This window comes from Mytilus galloprovincialis, chromosome 12 (genome assembly GCF_965363235.1).
Source record: "Mytilus galloprovincialis chromosome 12, xbMytGall1.hap1.1, whole genome shotgun sequence".
In the NCBI taxonomy this organism is placed as follows: domain Eukaryota; kingdom Metazoa; phylum Mollusca; class Bivalvia; order Mytilida; family Mytilidae; genus Mytilus; species Mytilus galloprovincialis.
In genome coordinates, this window is record NC_134849.1 from 69,417,107 (window position 1) to 69,439,467 (window position 22,361).

Here is a 22,361-nt window from a genome sequence, read left to right on the forward strand (position 1 = left end):
GCTGCGCCATGAGCGCATGATACGCCGGACGTCTTATGTGGAAGTCTTATGCAATAATCATAAATAGTTTATGAGAAAGTTTTAAGCAATAACCATATATTGTTTTAAAGACACGGCAGGACATGTGAAACCCCCCACCCTGGTTTTTTTTTTTACAAAAACTAAATATTACCAAAATAAAATTTTGAATCAAAACCAAAAAGTATACAGATCTTTAGATTAATATATCAAAGAAGTGTGTAAAGTTTTAAGCAATAATCATAACTTATTTTTGAGATACGGCGCGACATGTAAAAAACCCTCCCCTGTTTTACAAAATACTCAATAACTCAAAAATAAAATTTTGAATAATCACCAAAAAGTACACAAATTTTTAGATTAATAGAACAAAGAAGTGTGTAAAGTTTTAACCAATAATCATAAATCGTTTTTGAGATACGGCACAACATGTAAAAAAAAACCTCCCCCTTTTTCACAAAATACTAATAACTCAAAAATGAAATTTTGAATTATCACCAAAAAGTATACAGATATTGAGATTAATATAACAAAGACATGTGTAAAGTTTTGAGCAATAATCATAAATAGTTTTTGAGATATGGCGCGACATGTAAAAAAACCCTCCCCCTTTTTTACAAAATACTCAATAACTCAAAAATGAAATTTTGAATCATCACCAAAAAAGTATACAGATATTGAGATTAATATAACTAAGAAGTGTGTAAAGTTTTAAGTCATAATCAAGAATCGTTTTTGAGATACAGTGCGACATGTGAAAAAAACACACCCCTGTTTTAGTTATAAAGTGCCGTAACTCAAAAAGTTTAAATCTTATTTTCACCAAAAAGTATACAGATCATTTGACCATCATAAGAAACAACTATATTAAGTTTCATGAAATTTGGATAAGTCGTTCTCAAGTTACGGTGCGACATGTTTACGCCGGACATACGGACAGACGGACGGACAGACAGACAGACGGACGGACTGACACCGGACATTTGTATACCATAATTTTGACGGGCGTATAAAAATCTACAAGTAATATCAACATTTATTTATGAATAAAGAAAATTACTGTCATATTTAGTCTGATTTTTACATGTAATTCAAAATTTGTGAACAGAAGTAATTTTGAGTTTCTGTATAAAATATTTTCTGCTTTTTCGTTATTTTCAATATATCTATTTGTTTTTAATTCTTGTATTTATATTTCATCATCATAGATGTGTTTTGTCAACTGCCTGGAATTATTATTTGTTCATTGTATTTGATCCGCAAACTCGAAATTACCCTTATGGTGTCAGACCACCAATTACTCCCTCCAATTTAGAACGTATGTAAAAGTAGCCCTACTCTGACACAAAATAGTGCTTTTGATGTCCTTGTTTACTTAAACTTACCAACAAATTTGCAGAAATGAAACTTTTGGTGAAAGAGAAATATATCTAGATCATTTTGAGCCAAAGTTTACTTGTCTATGAGTTTGCATTAAAAATTGAGGATTAATGCGCTCCATAGTTGTAAAGTTGAAATGCAAAGAATGTGAATAAATTGCTTCGCCAAGCGCAGCTGGATATGACTGCAGAGGTCAAACCCTGATCAGCTGGGGCAAAAATAGACACAAATTTCGCACTTGAAACAGGTCCGAATTTGGATTGTAATTACATATTCGACACATTATAGGTTTCAGACACAGAATAACTGTAGTCAAAGAACTTGAAATGGTTATGTGATTTGAATTTATATTCTTTTTTTTTGCTTTTGTGCAATACACTATGCTGTTGCTCATTGACCCCCCTCAACCCCCAACCCCCCCAAATTTTCTGAACAAATTGTCCCCCCCCCCTTTTTCCAAAAAAAAATCTTTCTCTCAAAGTAGTGGTCATAATCACAATTCAAATTTCAAATGGAGTTTGCAATCATAATAACCCATTTAAATACATCATAAAAGTCTTAAAATAGAAAATGACATACATAATCATGGCTAAAATTAAATTGCCTGCATCAGCATATTTAAAATAGTAACTTCTAAAAATAAATTGACAGCTAATCACCTCAAGACAATACAACATTTCTTTATACATAATTTTAAAGCAGTGTAAGGGAGGAAATTCAAAATGTTGTGGTTGAATTACCTCCCTTAAACTGCTTTTAACTTATGTTTTGTACTTAAGTAATTGTCCATTTACCAGGACACCCTTGTTTTCCACCTTTTTTGCCCCTAATTCCTAACGGTTTGAGCCATAACCGCCATAAGCCAATTTTTATCATCCCTTTGTGGTATGGAAACTTGTGGTATAATTTCAGAGATCCATACACCATTCCACAAGTTATATTGTCTGGAAACTAGAAAAATGCTTATTAATGGGCCCCTTTTTTGCCCCTTATTTCTAAACTGTTGGGACAATAACCCCCAAAATCTTTACGCCCCAACCTTCCTTTTGTGGTCATAAACCTTGTGTTTAAATTTCATAGATTTCTATTTACTTATACTAAAGTTATTGTACGAAAACCAAATGTCTTAGGACGATGTGGACGTTGTCCACGACGTGATACCAATATACAAATGCAAAGTTTTTTTGCGGTCTTATAAAAACATCATGCAGTATATCATGAATGTGAAATATATTACGCAGTATATCATACATAAATACTGAAGTCGGATACCAAATTACTGGAACCTTATAATTTCATGGGACGACTAACAGAGCGATAGGAAATACACCATATACATCCATATACATTCACTCCTTCTGAGTAGGGGTACAAAGATAGATCAAGGTTCTCTTAAGCTTGTAGAATGCAGAAGTTTCAAATTACGTCCAATAATACATAAATGCAAAGTATCTTCAAGCATCGTTTATATTTTTAAAAAAAATGAAAAAATCGGTCAAGATCTTTGAAGACAGCTCAAGCAGGAAAAAAGTTTTTCATGTTTATACTTAATTTACACAAGATAAGAGGCAAACCTATGAATATAATTGTACAGAAAAGATATTTGGTGTACATGTATTAATCCATAAAGCAAATGTCCCAAGATAAATGAAACAACACTTTAAGGTGCATCAGAAGCACTTTACAGGATTTATCTTCATCAGGAAACTCCAACCTAATCAGGAACACTTCAATCTTATCATTTGAAACTTAGGGATATATCTTCATCAGGAACACTACAACTTATCATTTGAAACTAAGGGATATATCTTCATCAGGAACACTCCAACCTAATCATTTGAAACTTAGGGATATATCTTCATCAGGAACACTACAACTTATCATTTGAAACTTAGGGATATATCTTCATCAGGAACACTACAACTTATCATTTGAAACTAAGGGATATATCTTCATCAGGAACACCACAACTCATCATTTGAAACTAAGGGATATATCTTCATCAGGAACACTACAACTTATCATTTGAAACTAAGGGATATATCTTCATCAGGAACACTCCAACCTAATCATTTGAAACTTAGAGATATATCTTCATCAGGAACACTCCAACTTATCATTTGAAACTAAGGGATATATCTTCATCAGGAACACTCCAACCTAATCATTTGAGACTAAGGGATATATCTTCATCAGGAACACTACAATTTATCATTTGAAACTAAGGGATATATCTTCATCAGGAACACTCCAACTTATCATTTGAAACTAAGGGATATATCTTCATCAGGAACACTCCAACCTAATTATTGAGACTAAGGGATATATCTTCATCAGGAACATTCCAACCTAATCATTTGAGACTAAGGGATATATCTTCATCAGGAACACTCCAACTTATCATTTGAAACTAAGGGATATATCTTCATCAGGAACACTCCAACCTAATCATATGAAACTAAGGGATATACATAAATATGTAGAAAAGTTAAAGAGTGTATGACCAAAGGAATGTTACAAGAAAATCAAAATTTGTGAGGCCTGTGAGCCCTTAGAGGGTCAATGGCAAAAAACCTCCTGATAAGTTCAAGGGGCAAATTTAACCCCCCCGGAAGCTCACGAATTATCTAGAAAGTGCATTTCTGTCATTAAATACTCATCAATAGCAAAATATTTTGTTAATGGACACATGAACTATTTAATTTTCATAAATGGCCAGGTGTAATCAGGGATGATTCCACTATATAGTTTAGGGTCGGTGAGCGGCCCTTAAATTGGCCAGCGGCCCCCAAAAAATGTACGTGAAAATGAATTCCCAATTCAGGAAAATAAAATAAAAATCGATATTTCCGGAAAAGTTTCTGTCACCGATTAAGGCAACTATAATTTTTCATAGTTTGTTGTCAAATTCGACAATTGACCAGTTCAATTTGAAATCCATTTGAATCAAGGTAAATTTATAGAGATTTCCTGCTGTTGAATAAATACCTGATGAATAGTTTTTTTCCAGTGGTTTAGGTTAGCTGAAATATATGTTTTTGTAATAGGCCTAGGGAACTATAGCTAAGTAATAGACTAGTGCATCATGTTCAATGATATTCATGTAATAACAGTAGCCCATCCAGAATTATTCAAAATGTTACAACTTACATGAACATCAGTGTACAGGTTAAACTTAATAATACACATTTTCCGTTTTTACAGGAAAATAATGTGTTATTTCGTCTTAGATTTTATGCTTAAAAAATTCCCAATTAGAATAAAAATTCCCAATTTGATATTCAAGGGACCCATTTGAAAACACCTGGAAACATCCCTGAGTAATATAAGAATTTGTAAAGGGTTCCTTGGAACCATGTGTCTCACCTAGGATTGCTGATGTCAGTGTAGAAGTGTAATAATGACTCTAAAAGATTTTATCCATTTATCAATCAAATACAGGATTTAAAAAAAATCGAACTTTGTTTTAAATGCTTTTTCTTGATCTTGAAGATTCGCTTATTTCCAAGTTTCATAACAATCTATTAAAGTTTACAAATTTATCACGTAAAAAGAAATTAATCCCAGGCCGTCTGTTAATTGCAAAAAAAATAAATGGGGAATGTGTCCATGAAGAACAGTTAAAGTGACGCTACTCAAATTTGTACTTGATCTGAGTTTTGTGGTAATAAGTATTGTGCATACATGGCATACCTAACTTAAATTAGAGAACGGAAACGAAAAATTCAGCAATTTGTCCATTTGTAAAGGGACATAACTCTAGAATAGTAAGAGTGACACCACCAAAACTCACACTTCATCAGTATTTTGTGGTAATAAGCATTGTCTACAAGTTTCATAACATTTGGTTGAGGCTAAATTAAGTTAAAGAACGGAAAACAACTTTGGGACGTACGTACGTATTAACGGACAGACAAGGGTAAAACCTAGTGCCCCCTCCTGAGGCCTCCTCTACGGCAGGGGCATACATAAAGAAGAGTGCACACGCTGAAATGTCTCGCCTGCTTTACTGACCATTGATTTTATGTTGATAGTCCTAAAAAAAGAGTTTTACTACAAGTATCACATGAACTTATCATGATCCAAGAAAATGAAGTCAAGGTCAGATAAACCAAACTGGAAATACATGTTCACCTAACAATCATTCAATAGACCAAATATAGTTGACCTATTGCTTATTGTTTCTTAGAAACGAACTTAACAAGGAAACCTTAACACTGACCAATGAAACATGAAAGTAGGTCAAGGTCAGAGAGATCAATACTTACAAAAAAGTTATTGTCCAGAAACTACAAAATGCTTGTTTTTGGCCCCTACTTCTTTAAAACTGGTGGTATTATAATCCCCAAAATCAATCCCAACCTATCTTCTATGGTATTGAACCTTCTGGTAAAATTTCATAGAGATCCATACACTTAAACTTAAGTTATTGCCCGGAAACCAAATGCGTTTTTAGACGACGCTGGCGCAGACAACGACATCATAGCAATATACGAATGCAAGAATTTTTTTGAGGTCGTATAAAAATATAAATGTATCATATCAATACTTACCTTGTGCATTTTTGTCATCAGCCTCGTTAAGTTTTGTCATAACCAGATAAATTGCATCTTGGGACAGAAATGTTTGGTGTGTGTGGTAAAATTCTTCATCGCCAGCAAAATCCCATAATAACAAATTGGCATACTCCTCTTTGTCATGTAAATCAACTTTCATTTTTTCCATCATGGATTTGATATCTTTATGAGCTTTTTCTAATGATAGGTTTTGCTGTTGTTCTTGATAAATATTGGCTACTTGAGATGCTTGGGGTTCAACTTGAGTGACTACTGGAGGTTCAACTTGAGTGACTACTGGAAGTTTTATTTTTTCAGGCTGCTGAGATAAAGTCTTTGATTCCGTTGATTCATCAACACGTCTGTACAAAATAGTTATGAGGGTGTTGTCTTTGATAGTGTCATGAGCTCCCTCTGAAAATTTAAATTTAGTGTCTTCTGAGGTTTTTTCTTTATATTCAGTGGCTACAGGGCGTATAATTTGAGTGTCTACTGGAGGTTGGGTTTTATGTTCAGTGGCTACTGGAGGTTTAAGTTTTTTAGGCTGAAATACTGTTCTTGGTTCCTTTGATTCATCAAAACCTGTTGGTGAAGTGGTGTCTGTAAACGTCTTGTGGGCTGCTTCTTCAATGATGGCTGAGCTGTCCTCACTGGCTATTTTTTCTTCGTATGGTTTTAATAATCTTGCATGAAGTTCAGTTTCTTCATAGTTGCCTACAATTTAAAAAAAAAATGAAACTACATGTAATATGTTTTTTCACTTAAAATGTGTTAAAAAAGATAGGAAATAAATTATTCGTTAAAAAATGTAAAAGAAGAATATGTCTAAGGACACAAATGCCCCTGGTCAAGTTTTGCAATTTTCCAAGTAAAAAAAGGATCATAACTTGATAACAGTAAATAATTAACTGCTCAAATTCGAACTCTGTTTGCGTGTTTTGGAATTTAGCACAAGTTTCCTAAAATTTGCACGAGACAAACATAAGTTAGAGGGTGAAAACGAAAAAAAAAACAATTTCCAAAATCATAAAGGGGCATAAATCTCGCACGGTTCTTAGTTTTGGTTCTTACCATTGTGTTTTTGTGTTTCATAAACAAATTTAATAAGAAAACTTAAGTTAGAGAGCGGAAACGAAAAAAATGGCAATTTTCCAAGTAATAAAGGGCATAACTCTAGAATGGTAATCGAATCACTACCCAAATTCAAGCTCTGTGTGCAAGTTTTGGTCTTCACCATTATGTAGGAGTTCCATAAAATTTGGAATAGAAAAACTGAAGTTAGACTGCGGAAACACATAAACTCTTACTGCGTAAGTCTTCGCCTAATGGCAGAGACATAAAAAAATGCACCTCCACAATACATTTGTCCTTTCAGTTTAAATTAATCGATAATTCTATAAAACATCCTGCAGATCTAACAGAATCAGAAAGGTTTAATCCTTATTCAGTTGTAGGATCGATAAAAGTTTTGATAGAATGATGTAAAAGGAGTGAACATTTGTGCACGATGGACACATTCAAAACAAGTAATGATTGTAGCAGAATGCTGTTTCAAAGTCTTTTAAACAAAGTCACACATGTTACTCTTGGACTCATTATAGTATGCAATTCTTCTTGATATCACTAACAGGAAAATATATGATTGAGGGTGGGGGATCTCAAATTATTAGAATATATTTAAACATTTACTAATGAAAAGGTTGAGATGACTCCTGATGACTTATCCTATCTATCATTCAATGCATCGTGATGTGTCAAACAGGAAAATATATGGTTCAGGGGAAGAGATCTCAACACTATATAAGATTTTTGAACTTTTTAAACAGCAAGGGTTGGATATAATCCCTTGGGACTCCTTCTATATTTCATTTGATCTGTCTCGTCGTGTCTACCATGTTCCATCTTTTTTTGTGATATTTTGAAAAAAAGGATCATAGTCAAAGGTCAAGGTCATATTAACCATTGACCTTTTAATCATTAAGTATGTCATTTAATACTTTGATCATAACTGATGACCTCATATCACTTACGGTGCTCAAGTAACAACCATTTAAACACGAAAATAAAAGTTTCTTAATTTAAAGGTTCTACTGTGAACCCTTATCTTCATTTCTGCCTCTCAAAGAATCTCTAAATAGATCCCCATGCATAAAACAAAGCACCACATTCATAACCACACATGTACATGATGTAAGTCTAACATACTCTAGAACCTAAAGTCTATCTGACTTAAAAGTAAAAGTGAAATAAATAGGGAATGTGTCCATGGGACACGGTATGTTGTAAATGTAGGTAAATATCGATTTCCATTTCAAGTGATCTGTGATATTTGATTAAGCATCCGGAAACAACATGTATACATATATTTTATATATTTTAACATGTTTCCCGTTTGAATGGTTTTACACTAGTAATTTTTTATAGGTTGCTGTTCGGTGTGAGCCAAGGCTCCGTGTTGAAGGCCGTACCGTGACCTATAATGGTTTACTTTTATAAATTGTCATTTGGATGGAGAGTTGTCTCATTGGCACTCATACCACATCTTCCTATATATAATTAAGCAACTTTATTATAGTCACATGTCCTTTAAAGTAATAGGAATCTTTTCCCTTTATACGTGACCTTACATCCAGGTAAAATTTTAATCAAATTTACAGAAGATGATTTAGAATCTGGAAACCAGTTTTCTGCACAATTTGTCGCCTGTTTGACTTTGACCTTGATCTTAGACAGAATGACATCAAAAAATCCTTAAACAGTTACTATAGTTCTAATGGATATAATTTCACAATTGGTCGTGTGGTAACTAGTCCTCTACAAGTACGTACTTTTGCTGCAGCCAGCCAGCAAAGTGAAAACTTCCTAGCGTTCAAACTGTAGGAGGAGTTATGTGGAATTACTATATACCCATAATAGGACGGACGGACAGGGGTAACACCATATGCGCCCCAAACTTTCAGTATGTGTCATATGTGAACAAAAAATGGTCTATTTCGTCTATGATATTGACCTAAAATCAATAAGGATGATCTGATCATTATTGGTGTCAAGTACGGCTGCAACCCAATATAAAGTATTTGAGTTGGCATTTCAAAACTAATCTGACTGAAAGATATACAAAATATTTGCTAGAATGGGATATGATAAGTCTCCAAATTTCATGTTTGTGCATGTGAGACTCAATCATTTATATTTAAAGAACAATTACTTCTACAAGGAGTTGTCTAACACATTTGGTTGGTTGTAGATATATCTCTTTGTATTGTGAGCATATTTTAATTTTATTTCAAATATTTTCAAACATTTTTCCTAATAATATAACTATTACTTGTATAGTAGCATTTCTTGACTTATGATACTCCATTGACCCCTTGGTAACATCTCTTTTGATTTTTTATTGTTATATTCTTAGTGACTGATGCCATGTAGGTTAGAGGGAGGGGGAAGTCATTCTTAAAATTAAAAAACAGCTTTTTCTCTCTTCCTCTTGAATCTCGAACAAGATTGTACAGTGAATAGAGTTAACACCCTAAGATAAATAACAAGGAATATATAAAAATTTGAAAAAAAAAACATTTCTATATGCTGTTTACATAGTCAAACTATTTGAGGCAAGAGGCTCCCAAGAAATTAAAACCAAGAGCCCGGTAATCACTTGGTAAGACTAGAGCTTCCGCATAGTGGGACTAATACCCCCTTTACATGTTTTTAAGTTGCTACTGTGAAATTCAGTATTGATCCGATTTATTTAGTCTATAGGTTCTATATTAAATAGACAAAAACACAAACAAATTTGAAAGGGTTCCGCGGAACCAAGTTTCTTGCTTACTTTCGCTGTTAGTTGCAGGCTCAACAAAAATTATTGAAAACTTTAACTGCAAACTGTCGGCCTTGCCACAATCAGATGTGCATTTTGTGTTTCACATAAAGTCAAAAATGAGTATCACCTCAGGGAAAAACTCTTTTGATATTTTGGTTCAAAAATGGTTTAAATTATAAAAAAATGCCATCGTTAGGCTAACACTGGAAGCATTTATATAATTACATGCAGTTTTTGGAAAAAATATTTAATATTTTTATTAAATAAATGGTGTTTAAAAACTGTATAATTTTCTTTAATGGTTGCCTTCAAGACATGGTCACCAGTGTCAGATTTTTGGTAAATGACAAAGACAACAAAATATGTTTAGAATTATTGAATACATCGAACATTTTAATTGAAAAAAAAAATTGACAAGAACATGTTTAACTCACAGTTATTTCGAACAACAGTAGCTTTCTTTGATCATTAATCTTATCTGATAAAACTGTATCTAAACTTATCTTTAAATAACAAAACTTCATAAAAAACCTTTCTTTTGGTGTATAAACCATTAAAATAATTTGATGCATATTCTTACAATAAACATCAAACTTAGCAATACAATTTATATTTTTTGTCTACGGACAAGACATTGTATTCATATTTAATGAAATGCATTATTAAAACCTAATTTTGATATAGCTGAAAGTGTTCTCTTGAAAAAAAAACATACATTTTATCAGGTTTATTTATCAAATGATGCTTAACTTCGATGAAAATGGAAACAAATACATTTTGATAATGTCTACGGACAAGACATTTTATTGATATTCAATTAAATGCTTTCAAAGAAGATTGTTAAAGTTAAGATTAAAAGTTACCAATTAAATTTTAAGCTGTGTGTTTTAAATTTTGTAAAATATAAAAATGTACCCATAATTCTTTACATATCTCAATAATTTATTGATTAAGTCAAAATGAAGACACATTCTTTTAATTGAAATTCCTATATCTGACTGTTTAAAACAATCAAACTATTATTAAAACTCAATTTTGACATTCTCTTGAAAAAATAACATACATTTTACCTATCAAATTAGGCTGAACACAAGGAAATTCGGATACAAACATATTGTGGTAATGTCTACGGACAAGACAATTTCAGTTAAAAACCAGGTGCTCCGCAGGGTGCAGCTTTATACGACCGCAGTGGTCGAACCCTGAACAGTTGGGGCAAGTATGGACAAAACATTCAAGCGTGATACAGCTCTGAATTTGGATTGTGATCAAATTTTTGACATTACATTTTTTTTTTACACAAAACAAATGTCAAGATTTTACAAATCAATTAAAGATTTCTTCTTCAAACTTTTTAAATCTAAAATTAAATAGTTGATCATGACACAGCATAGGTTTCTGACACAGAACGAATGTGGTCTAATGAACTTAAAAGTTTTTTTTTGCCTTTGAGCAATTCACTATGCTGTTGAATATTAATCCTCTCAAAAAAATGTTTGAAGAAATTTTCTTTTTATTTATGAAATCTGAAATGAGAAAAATTTAAACCCCCCCCCCCCTTTTTCTTCACATCCCTGTTTCCCTTTTTCCAAAACTGATATCAATTCAAATTTCTAATGGAGTTTGCAACAATAACTACTCTTTTAAATACATCATAAAATATTAAAATGTAAAATAAAGTGCTGGTTATCACTGAATGGTAAAGATTGGTTGGTAGTAAAAGTGAATATACATTGTTTATTATATAAAACAATAAAAAAACTTCATCAGCAACATTTTATATTGGCAAATTTCCAATGAAGTTATTTACATAAAGTTATTGGCAAATAAAAATAGAAAATGACATCATAGTCATGTCTTGCAAATGTCCAACATACATTATCTAAAAACATTTTAGATAAGATAAGGAAAAAAGCCTTCATCAGCAACAATTTATATTGGCAAATTTCCAATGAAGTTATTTACATAAAGATATTGGCAAATAAAAATAGAAAATGACATCATAGTCATGTCTGGCAAATTTCCAACATATATTATCAACTACTATTCTATACAAAGAAAGATAACTCCAATTGAAAATTAATTGCTATTGCACAATATTGTGCAATTAGATATTTCTTGCTATTGTGTAATACTGTGCAATTGAAAATTTCTTGCTATTGCACAAAAGTACATATTTAGATAAAGCATATCAAATAAGCCCAAGAATTTAATTTTTGTTAAAATCAAACTTAGTTTAATTTTGGACCCTTTGGACCTTAATGTAGACCAATTTGAAAACTGGACCAAAAATTAAGAATCTACATACACAGTTAGATTTGGCATATCAAGGAACCCATTTATTCAATTTTTGATGAAATCAAACAAAGTTTAATTTTGGACCCCCATTTGGACCAACTTGAAAACTAGGCCAATAATTAAAAATCTAAGTACATTTTTAAATTCAGCATATCAAAGAACCCCAAGGATTCAATTTTTGTTAAAATCAAACTAAGTTTAATTTTGGACCCTTTGGACCTTAATGTAGACCAATTTGAAAACGGGACGAAAAATTAAGAATCTACATACATAGTTAGATTCGGCATATCAAAGAACCCAATTATTCAATTTTTGATGAAATCACACAAAGTTCAATTTTAGACCCTTTGGGCCCCATATTCCTAAACTGTTAGGACCAAAACTCCCAAAATCAAACCCAACCTTCCTTTTATGGTCATAAACCTTGTGTTTAAATTTCATAGATTTCTATTTACTTATACTAAAGTTATGGTGCAAAAACCAAGAATAATGCTTATTTGGGCCCTTTTTGGCCCTTATTTCCTAAACTGTTGGAACCAAAACTCCCAAAAACAATCCCAACCTTCCTTTTGTGGTCATAAACCTTGTGTCAAAATTTCATAGATTTCTATTCACTTAAACTAAAGTTATAGTGCGAAAACCAAGAAAATGCTTATTTGGGCCCTTTTTGGCCCCTTTTTCCTAAAATGTTGGGACCAAAACTCCCAAAATCAATCCCAACCTTCCTTTTGTGGTCATAAACCTTGTGTTAAAATTTCATTGATTTCTATTCACTTTTACTAAAGTTAGAGTGCGAAAACTAAAAGTAATCGGACGACGACGACGACGACGCCAACGTGATAGCAATATACGACCAAAAAATTAAATTTTTTGCGGTCGTATAAAAATCTGTTAGAATTAATTGTGACTATATATATGTTGAAAATACTGGGTTTTAATTTGAATAGATAACTTTCATCACCTATAAATAAGATTTAAGTTGGGAACTTCCATAGCAGACACATAATTGAATTTAATACTTGTTATGTACAAGTGTCTTGTATGAGACACTTCCTCATCTGCTGTTAATACTGAAATGCAAAAGATAAAGTAAAAGAGAGAGAAATACTTTTTCTTCAATTGATTTAGTTAATCTTTTAAGGTATGCAGCAACTGGAATAAACAACATTGAAGTAAAATAAGGTATGCTTTTTATGACTGATAATCTGACACTTTTTAAAATCTACTCCTGTAAAGTAATTTTACAAAAATTGATAACACTTAAATTACCATTTATTTATTAAAAATAAGAAACAACATAACGTGAAATTTTAATAATTTTCAGTGTGTATTTTAGTGTTTTTTTTCAAAACGGTAACACTTATACATGATATTTGACATTTATTGTGAAACCCTACATTCTCTTCTTCCGTTCAAAGATGTATTACTTATGTAAAGTTTATCTTCTTGTCTTTACAAGCCTATAACATAGACCGTCCCAATGTGAAATGCACATCTGATCTTGGCTAGGCCGTGTATGTAATGTTAACTTTATAATGTTGTAAAATGCGGAAAAACAGACATATATTTTTTTTTTTACAAATTTTGTTCTAGATTCTAGCTTTTGATAATAAACAAGCTTCTGTTCAAGTTTGGACAAATCCAGGATAGTTTATGAAAGTTATTAAACATTTTAAAACTTTAACCACAGAGTGAATGTAATGTAACTGGCATAAAAAACTAAGACCATTTATGACGTCAGATACCAGAAAGAGGGGATCGCCTGTATCCCTGCACTATTAACGTTCATCAAGCATCTTAGTGATCGTTATTGTGCAGGCTAAACTAGAAATAATACTTGTTCTGTAGGTACTTAATCACAATTCCCTAATGACAGCATTGCAGAAAGACAATTCTGAGAATTCAATTTGCCGAATAATTCATGTAATACATATAGCTTTATAGTTTTCCAACCACTCGCTCAACATGAGAACAGAAGTGACGACGACCTTTAACCCACAAATGATGTTCACTAAAACCAGAGTTTTTGACGGAAATGCATCGAACTCGAAAGTTGTCTATTAATATTTCATCAAGGTTTTCAAAAGCAACTCATATATCAATGTAAATGACCCCCATCTTCACCCCCTAGTCCATGATGTCACTCCATACCAAGTTTGGAATAAAATGACAGGTGATTATAAAACAGTTGGTCAAACACTCTTGGGCTTTACACATCTTGAAAGATTTATATGTTTTCTTTAAACTGAGCCATAAATGAAAAATATTATAGGCCAAGAAATAGTTAAATACATAATTAAAGTAAATTCAATTAACCTAGACACATTTTTTGCATCAATAAAAATTTATAATAAACAAGAAATAATTGTAACAGGATGCCATTACGAAGTGTCCCAAACAAAGCCCCAATAATTCGTCATTCTCATGGTCGCCTGGCATTGGGCAAAGTCCAGTTCATATTGGTTTGGTCTAGTAAAGTGATATGCATATGCGACACCAAGGAGATTTACACTGTATGTCATTCAAATCTTTTTTGAAATGACGAACAGGAATAGATATGGTTTAGTTGTGGGTATCTTAACCATTTACAAGTTGTCAACCAGGAGGGGGTGGGTGATATGTCCTTTGATTTGTTATATTGTCCCATACATGAATACATATAGTTTAGGGGTGGGGATCCAAATAGACTCCCCCTATATTTCATTTGATTTGTTTTATTGTCCCATACATGAATATATATGATTTAGGGATTGGGATCTCGACCGATTCCAAGTTCTCAAACAGGAGGGGATGTGGTGACCCCAGGGACTCCCCAAATATTTCATTTGATTTTTCATATTGTCCCATACATGAATATATATGGTTTAAGGGTGGGGATCTTGACTGTTTATACGTTCTCAAACAGGAGGGGCTGGAGTGTCACATGGACTCCCCCTATATTTCATTTGATTTGTTTTATTGTCCCATACATGAATATATATGGTTTAGGGGTGGGGATCTCGACCATTTCCAAGTTCTCAAACAGGAGGGGGTTGGATGACACCGGGGACTCCCCCAAAATTTATTTTAATTTGATTTGTTATATTGTCCCATACAAGTATATATACTGTTTAGAGGTGGGGATCACGACAGTTTACAAGATAAAAGTACATTTTCAAATTGAAGGGGGTTGGGATGACCCCCAGGGACTCACCCTAAATTCTGTTTGATTTTTTTTTAACGTCCTGTTCTCATTACTGAAAACCGAAATCAAAGGTGAGGTCTGATTAACCTGACTTTAGTAAATGTAAATGATCCGCCCCCTCTAAGTCCATGATGTTACTCGAGATCTATACCAATATTTGTATAAATAAAAGTTTGGAAAAACATTCTTGGACTTTATACTTCTTGAAAGATATATCTTTTTTAAAATGGGCCAAAAATATCGTAAGGCCACACCAATTTGATAAATAGTTCTTCGGACATTTGCTCAAAAAATATGGGGCGAGCGAGCGAATTTTTTTTTTTGGTTTTTAAAAAATTCTTGAAAATGAGTTTTTGACAGGCGAGTGGTCTCACCGTCTGCAAGAGGAGCGAGCGATACCTTTTTTTTTTTTAAATTGTTACATGCTAGTTTTATCAAACAGAATCAGAAGGAAAAACACTGATGTTTTGATGCATAAGGCCTTTTATCCCATTTGAATACTTTATTCTGACTCTATGCAAACAACTGTAGACTATTTCACCTTGCAGAAGCAAATATTTGAAAAAAATCTCTTAAATGTGGCAATACCAATGACCTTCACAAATGTAAAGAGCATGCAAAACACATGACAATTATTAAATTGATACTTCAGTTTGTAACTTTTTTATGAATAGCCTTTTTTGACAATGTTTAAGGTTAAATTCCACCAAGAGCCTTTCCAAAAATAAATGTAATGGGGGGGGGGGGAGAGGGAAGGAAGGCACTTTTTTTTTACCCCACCATGCATATATTTCAATTGGATATTTCATTTGAATGTTCAAGCAATCTTTCTTAAATACCACCCATCTAATTTTAATACAGGTGCCTTCCTACCCCATGCAATTAATTCTGGAATGGGCCTAAACAAAACATGTGATTTTCTCATGGTTAAAGAATTTTTGGTTGCCTATAATTGCTTACATCTACTTCTTTTGAATTTTGGTGGATAGTTGTCTTATTGGCAATTAACCACACCTCCTTATTGTTATTTTAGAGCTGTGCATGAAAACTAAAAGACAAACAGAAGGATATGTGTTCTCATCAAAACTAGCTACTACTGTGAATTGTAAGATGACCTCTTGGAATGAATACATTTGTTATATCGGATAGATTATATTTTGATAGTAGGATTTTGACATTTTTCATAGTAAATTGCAGTCTTTTATATGGATGTTGTCTATATACCACAAACTGCAAAGCTTTTTGAAGTTTATTCTGCACAATTGTCCCTGATTCTAAAGTTTCTGAAGGCCACCAACACTCTATAGTACTAGCCAGGTCAATGAGGTCAAACAACAGTTTCTCTGGGCTTATCAATATCTCCTTGCCCTGTTCACACGATTTTGTTTTAGGTTGTTTAGGAAGTTCTATTGTTTTTTTCATTAACAGATTGGGGGACCTGTGGGTAATTCATTTAAATTATTGCTTGGATCGGAGCGTGTTCTATCTATTTCAAAATTCACAAATTTACAGTTCAACTATCCCAACATAGAAATATCTATGTCAGTGCCCTCATTGATAGGTGTAGTTCGACATTACTCTGACGTCAAACGGCTGTTTTGCCAGACAAGCGCCAGTCCCAGCTTTTCTGGCAAAACAGCCGTTGGACGTCAGAGTAATCTTGGACTATGATAGGTGATACCGACGGCTGTTGACGAGTTTCTATGTGTTTGATATCGAAATATTGACAGACGTTACCTTTTTGGCTGCATAAAAGATATGTAAATGATGACAAACAGGTGATAGCCGTTTGTTCAATGATTGCCTGTCCTCTGCATTGAGCCGAAACCACAACAACTGATGGCTTGACATTTTGTTTTTATATTTCCTTTCACTTTTTATTGATTGATCACACAATTTGCATTTGAACCCAGCTTTGATTAAAGCGTCAGTGAGAAAAAAACATTTCAGGGCAAGACTAATTTCTATTATCACACGATCTTTCTGAGTCTAAAATCCATATATATCACATACTACTGTCATTCTCTGTAAATTTGACATATTTACAAGGTCTCACTAATTACGGACAAGAAGCGTCAAGAAACGTAAAACGTTATGGCTACTAAATGTAACATAATATTAAACTTCACACAACAGAAAATAATCAACTGTAATAAATTTATTATTCTAATAGTGTATAATTTTTCTTGTCTCTAAATTTATCTTTTTGTCGCAAATTCGTTGTTACTGTCGCTAAGTGGCCTAAGCTTTTTTTCTACTTTTCGCTTATTGTCTCTACAATCTTCTTGTCGGTAATTACTAAGACCTTCTAGATTTCCGGTTTTATTCTATTGTAAACACGTACCATGCATATGTTGGTGCATTACTTGACAAGGTCATTTATATGTGAAAAACGAAGTAATATAAAAGAATGAAATTCAAATGTGAATACTCAATTTATTAACACTCATCTCAAATAAAAGAATATCATGATTAACAATAATTACCTTTCTATCATCAGAATTCTCAAAAAAAAAAGGTATGTAAATTTCTTTGAATTTGAAATTGCCGCCAACTTATATAATTATTAATAGACTACTGACGTGTTTAATACGTATTGACAACAAACAATATTACTACGACTTTTGTCATTTGGGGAAATATAAACGACTTGTCTTTAGAGATTTTCGGCGATTAAATATTTCATACAATTGTTCTTTGACATCTTAGCCAAAGGCACAGGGGAAAATAAACTACATAAGGATATCTATTGAGCACTACTTCCTATGTGCAACTTCAAAACTTTTGGGTGGTTCGCCGATCATTTAAGGTTTTTCTGGTCATATTTTTTGTAATCTAGAATTAAAAGAATGAAAAAAGTGTCCAATTAGTTATTAATAACATAATAACCAGCTAGATAATAACAATGGCACGTATTTCAACATTTTATGGGTAGAATACAAATCTAGGGTGCTTGCATAAGGCAGCTTAACTGCTTACAAGAGTGCACACGCTGAAATGTCTTGCCTTCTATACTTGTCATTGATATTATGTTCAAACTTGATAGTCCTAAGTATAAAGCTAAGCTTTATTACAACTGTCACATAAACTTAACATTAACCAAGATAACTAAACAAAGACCAATGAACCTTGAAAATGAGGTCAAGGTAAGATGAACCATGCCAGGAAGACATGTACAGCTAACATTGCTTCTATACAACATATATAGTTGACCTATTACTTATAGTTTAAGAAAAATAGACCAAAACACAAAAACTTAACACTGTGCAATGAACCGTGAAAATGATGTCACAGTCAAATAAAACCTGCGCGACTGACATAAAGATCATAAAATATCTCCATACACCAAATATAGTTGACCTATGGCATATAGTATTAGATAAAAAGACCAAAACTAAAAAACTTAAATTTGACCACTGAACCATGAAAATGAGGTCAAGGTCACATAACATCTGCCCGCAAGACATGTACACCTTACAATCAATCTATACAACAAATATAGTAGACCTATTGCATATAGTATGAGAAAAACAGACCAAAACACAAAAATTTAACTATAACCACTGAACCATGAAAATGAGGTCAAGGTCAGATGACACCTGCCAGTTGGACATGTACACCTTACAGTCCTTCCATACACAGAATATACTAGCCCTATTGCTTATAGTATCTGAGATATGGACTTGACCACCAAAACTTAACCTTGTTCACTGATCCATGAAATGAGGTCGAGGTCAAGTGAAAACTGTCTGACAGACATGAGGACCTTGCAAGGTACGCACATATCAAATATAGTTATCCTATTACTTATAATAAGAGAGAATTCAACATTACAAAAAATCTGAACTTTTTTTTTCAAGTGGTCACTGAACCATGAAAATGAGGTCATGGACATTGGACATGTGACTGGCGGAAACTTCGTAACATGAGGCATCTATATACAAAGTATGAAGCATCCAGGTCTTCCACCTTCTAAAATATAAAGCTTTTAAGAAGTTAGATAACGCTGCCGCCGCCGGATCACTTTCCCTATGTCGAGCTTTCTGCAACAAAAGTCGCAGGCTCGACAAAAAATGATGTAATGGTTAATTCATAGACTTAAACTACCTGTATGTTGTAGAGAAAGGAAAAACAGTAAGGTTAAACTGTTTAGAATACCATACATACCTTCTAATATATTCCAAATGCTATCACCAGGTTTTGTTTTGCATTTTATCATATGAATTTCTATTCCATTTGTGCTTGTAACATCTGCACTACTTCCTCCAAACAATCTTTTAAAAAATGATATTAGTCCACCACCTTTTTTTCCTTCGTTGAATAATCTTTTAACCAATGAGGTCTTACCCGCACCTTTCTTCCCAACTATTACTAAACGTATGTCTCTCTTTATCTCAGAGCCTGACTCAAGTAATTTGAGGTACAAAGGTACAGATCTTTTGTCAGCCATTAATTTGATTTCAGTTGGAACTTTATTATCTACAAAGATATTTGAAAGACCTATTTACTTTATTCTTTTGTTTATCTGACTTTATCTGTTATCACTGTATGGAAATATGAAATATATGAGGAACAAAAATAAAGCCGCCTATGATATCTTATTCACAGGTAATTGTGTCCAGTGATTCACTGTCAATTTATCTATCATATATATCTTGACATACCATGGATTCATTATTATTCCTTGGATACCATTTTTTGTGGAATTCATGGGTACAGGGAAACCACGAATTTAAATGTTCAACGAATTACAAATTTGCTGTTTGATTATATGCAGATTTTTGAAAAACCATGGAATTAATTATCCAAGAAAATACAAGATTTCCCAATCCACGAAAATTGGTACCCACGAAAATAAATGATTCCACAGTATGTGCTTTACTTAATGATGTAGTCAGGTCAGGTTTATGATTTTGTGTCAGATGTTCTGACTCCTTGGGGTTTTTCATATGAACCAGTTTAAAATATTTTGGCCCATATCACCCACTTTTATTTTCATAGAAGACTTCAAAAGCTCATAAAAGCTCATTACCAAAATGTAAGAAGATTCTAGACTTTTCTCTTACAATTTGAGACCCAAATAATGCCAATGCTTAATATAAGGTAAAAGTCTAAGTCAGCATTTTCCTCCCATTTTAAAAAAAATCAAATATCTCAAAAAGGAGCTCCATAACTTACCAATATTTTTAGCTTCTTTTGTTCCTTAACTAGCGCGTTTCAGAGTCTGATTTAATGTCTTCAATATTCTGTTAAATTCTTTCACCAATTTCAATATGTCACAGATTACAACATGTACAAAGGACAAATACTTCTTTATTATGATAATTTCTTATAGATAATATATGGGGTATCAATTCAAGACACAAAATCATAGCACACTTGAAAATTTAAAAGCAAAGACCAATAAGTTGTTAAGGTTTACCCTTGTCCGTATGTCTGTCTGTCCGTCCATAGGTTCGTCCAGACATTGATTCTGTTATTTTACTTTAGCTAGGATTAGTTTCGGCTGTTGATGGGTTTAATTGAAGTAAGCTCCCTCTTAATTTGGAAAATTGCTATGTATGGTTTTTTTTCTTTCGAGTGATGTGCTTAACTGTTAAATTTAAGGCAATATTTCACATGTCATGCATTATCTTGACTAAGCTTGGATCAATATAAAGATAAGAAGATTTGGTATGATTGCAAATTTCAATAAAAGATCAAATGACATTGAAGTCTATTAACATTTATACTGTCCCATCAGGAAAATTCAAAACGGAAAGTCCTTAATCAAATGGTAAAATCAAAGGCTCAAACACATCAAACAAATGGATAACAATAAGTTTTGATATCCTTTGTATCTCATAAGGCCGTTACACACATAAACAGCCTTATCTACGATTTTCACAAAATATTAAGATGACAATTTTTTCAAGAACATATATATGTAGTACATTTTGTACATAAAAGACGAATGACATATATTTTGATGCCAATCTTAGCCATTTATTAACATTCTTATTAAGATATTATTTTTTTTTTTATATAGAAATTGAATTTTTATTGGTCCGACAAAAACTTCTTTTAAGACTTGCCCATATTCATATAATCCAAAGAAAGCGCACAAGTACGCACTATCTATTTAATGATACCAACACCTTTACCAAAACATCACTGAATAGTGATAAACCGAAAATTTTCTTGAATTTGGATAAAAAAAGACATAGTACATGTAGTATAATATAGAAGTTTTAGCAAGATGAGCCAGAAACCACGATTGATAAAGGGAAACAGTGGTATAAGTAAATTAAAGAACTTTAGCGAGCGCGTTCACATACCCCACATTGTCACCGGACAAATAAAATAACTGTAAGAAAAAAAAATTAATCTTAATTTCCTGTAGATATGCACATCTACATAGTATGTCCTTATAATCTAAAAGATTTCAAGAAATTCTGTTGGGAGGTTTCAGAGGAGTATTTATGACAAACTGTTTCAGTATTATATATTGAGACAAATAAGTTCAAAGGGGCGTAACTCCTAGAAAAAAAACCTGAATCATAATTTCCTGTCGATATGCACATCTACATAGTATGTCTTTACTATCTACTAAGTTTCATGAAATTCTGTTGTGTGGTTTCAGAAGAGTTGCGATGACAAACTGTTAAAGTAGTATATTGGGGCAAATAAGTTTTAAGGGGCGTAACTCCTAGAAAAAAAATAAAATCATAATTTCCTGTCGATATGCACATCTACATAGTATGTCCTTATAATCTAAAATGGTTTCATAAAATTCTGTTGTGTGGTTTTAGAGGAGTTGTGATGACAAGAAACAGGACTGAAGGACTGACGGACGGACGGGTCAAAAACATTATACCCTTCGCAACTTTGTTGCGTGGGGTATAATAAGTCTTAATGCCTGACTAAGGTTTTATTGGGAACAAAGTTGCAAAAGCCCAACAAGCACGGGTAAAATCTGAATTTACCTATAAACAGCCTAGAGGCCCAATGAAGGGTACACAACTGAATAAAAACCACAGAAAAAAACAAACATGAACAACAAAAAACCTGCCACAACAGACAGAAAAATTAGTTAGAAAAATTAACTGAATCTCTCACCTTGCAA

At 32.7% G+C, this 22,361-nt stretch overlaps 1 protein-coding gene across 1 annotated transcript in view; it reads right to left on the reverse strand.

The window, feature by feature from the left end:
* LOC143054673 (uncharacterized) overlaps positions 1 to 22,361 on the reverse strand; it is a 58,164-nt gene that overhangs the window by 34,421 nt on the left and 1,382 nt on the right. Inside the window, exons 2-3 of the mRNA XM_076227691.1 lie at positions 19,424 to 19,735; positions 5,952 to 6,668 (exon numbers count right to left, since the gene is read on the reverse strand). Coding sequence (XP_076083806.1) covers positions 5,952 to 6,668; positions 19,424 to 19,735 — 1,029 coding nt within the window. The remainder of the gene's footprint in view (positions 1 to 5,951; positions 6,669 to 19,423; positions 19,736 to 22,361) is intronic.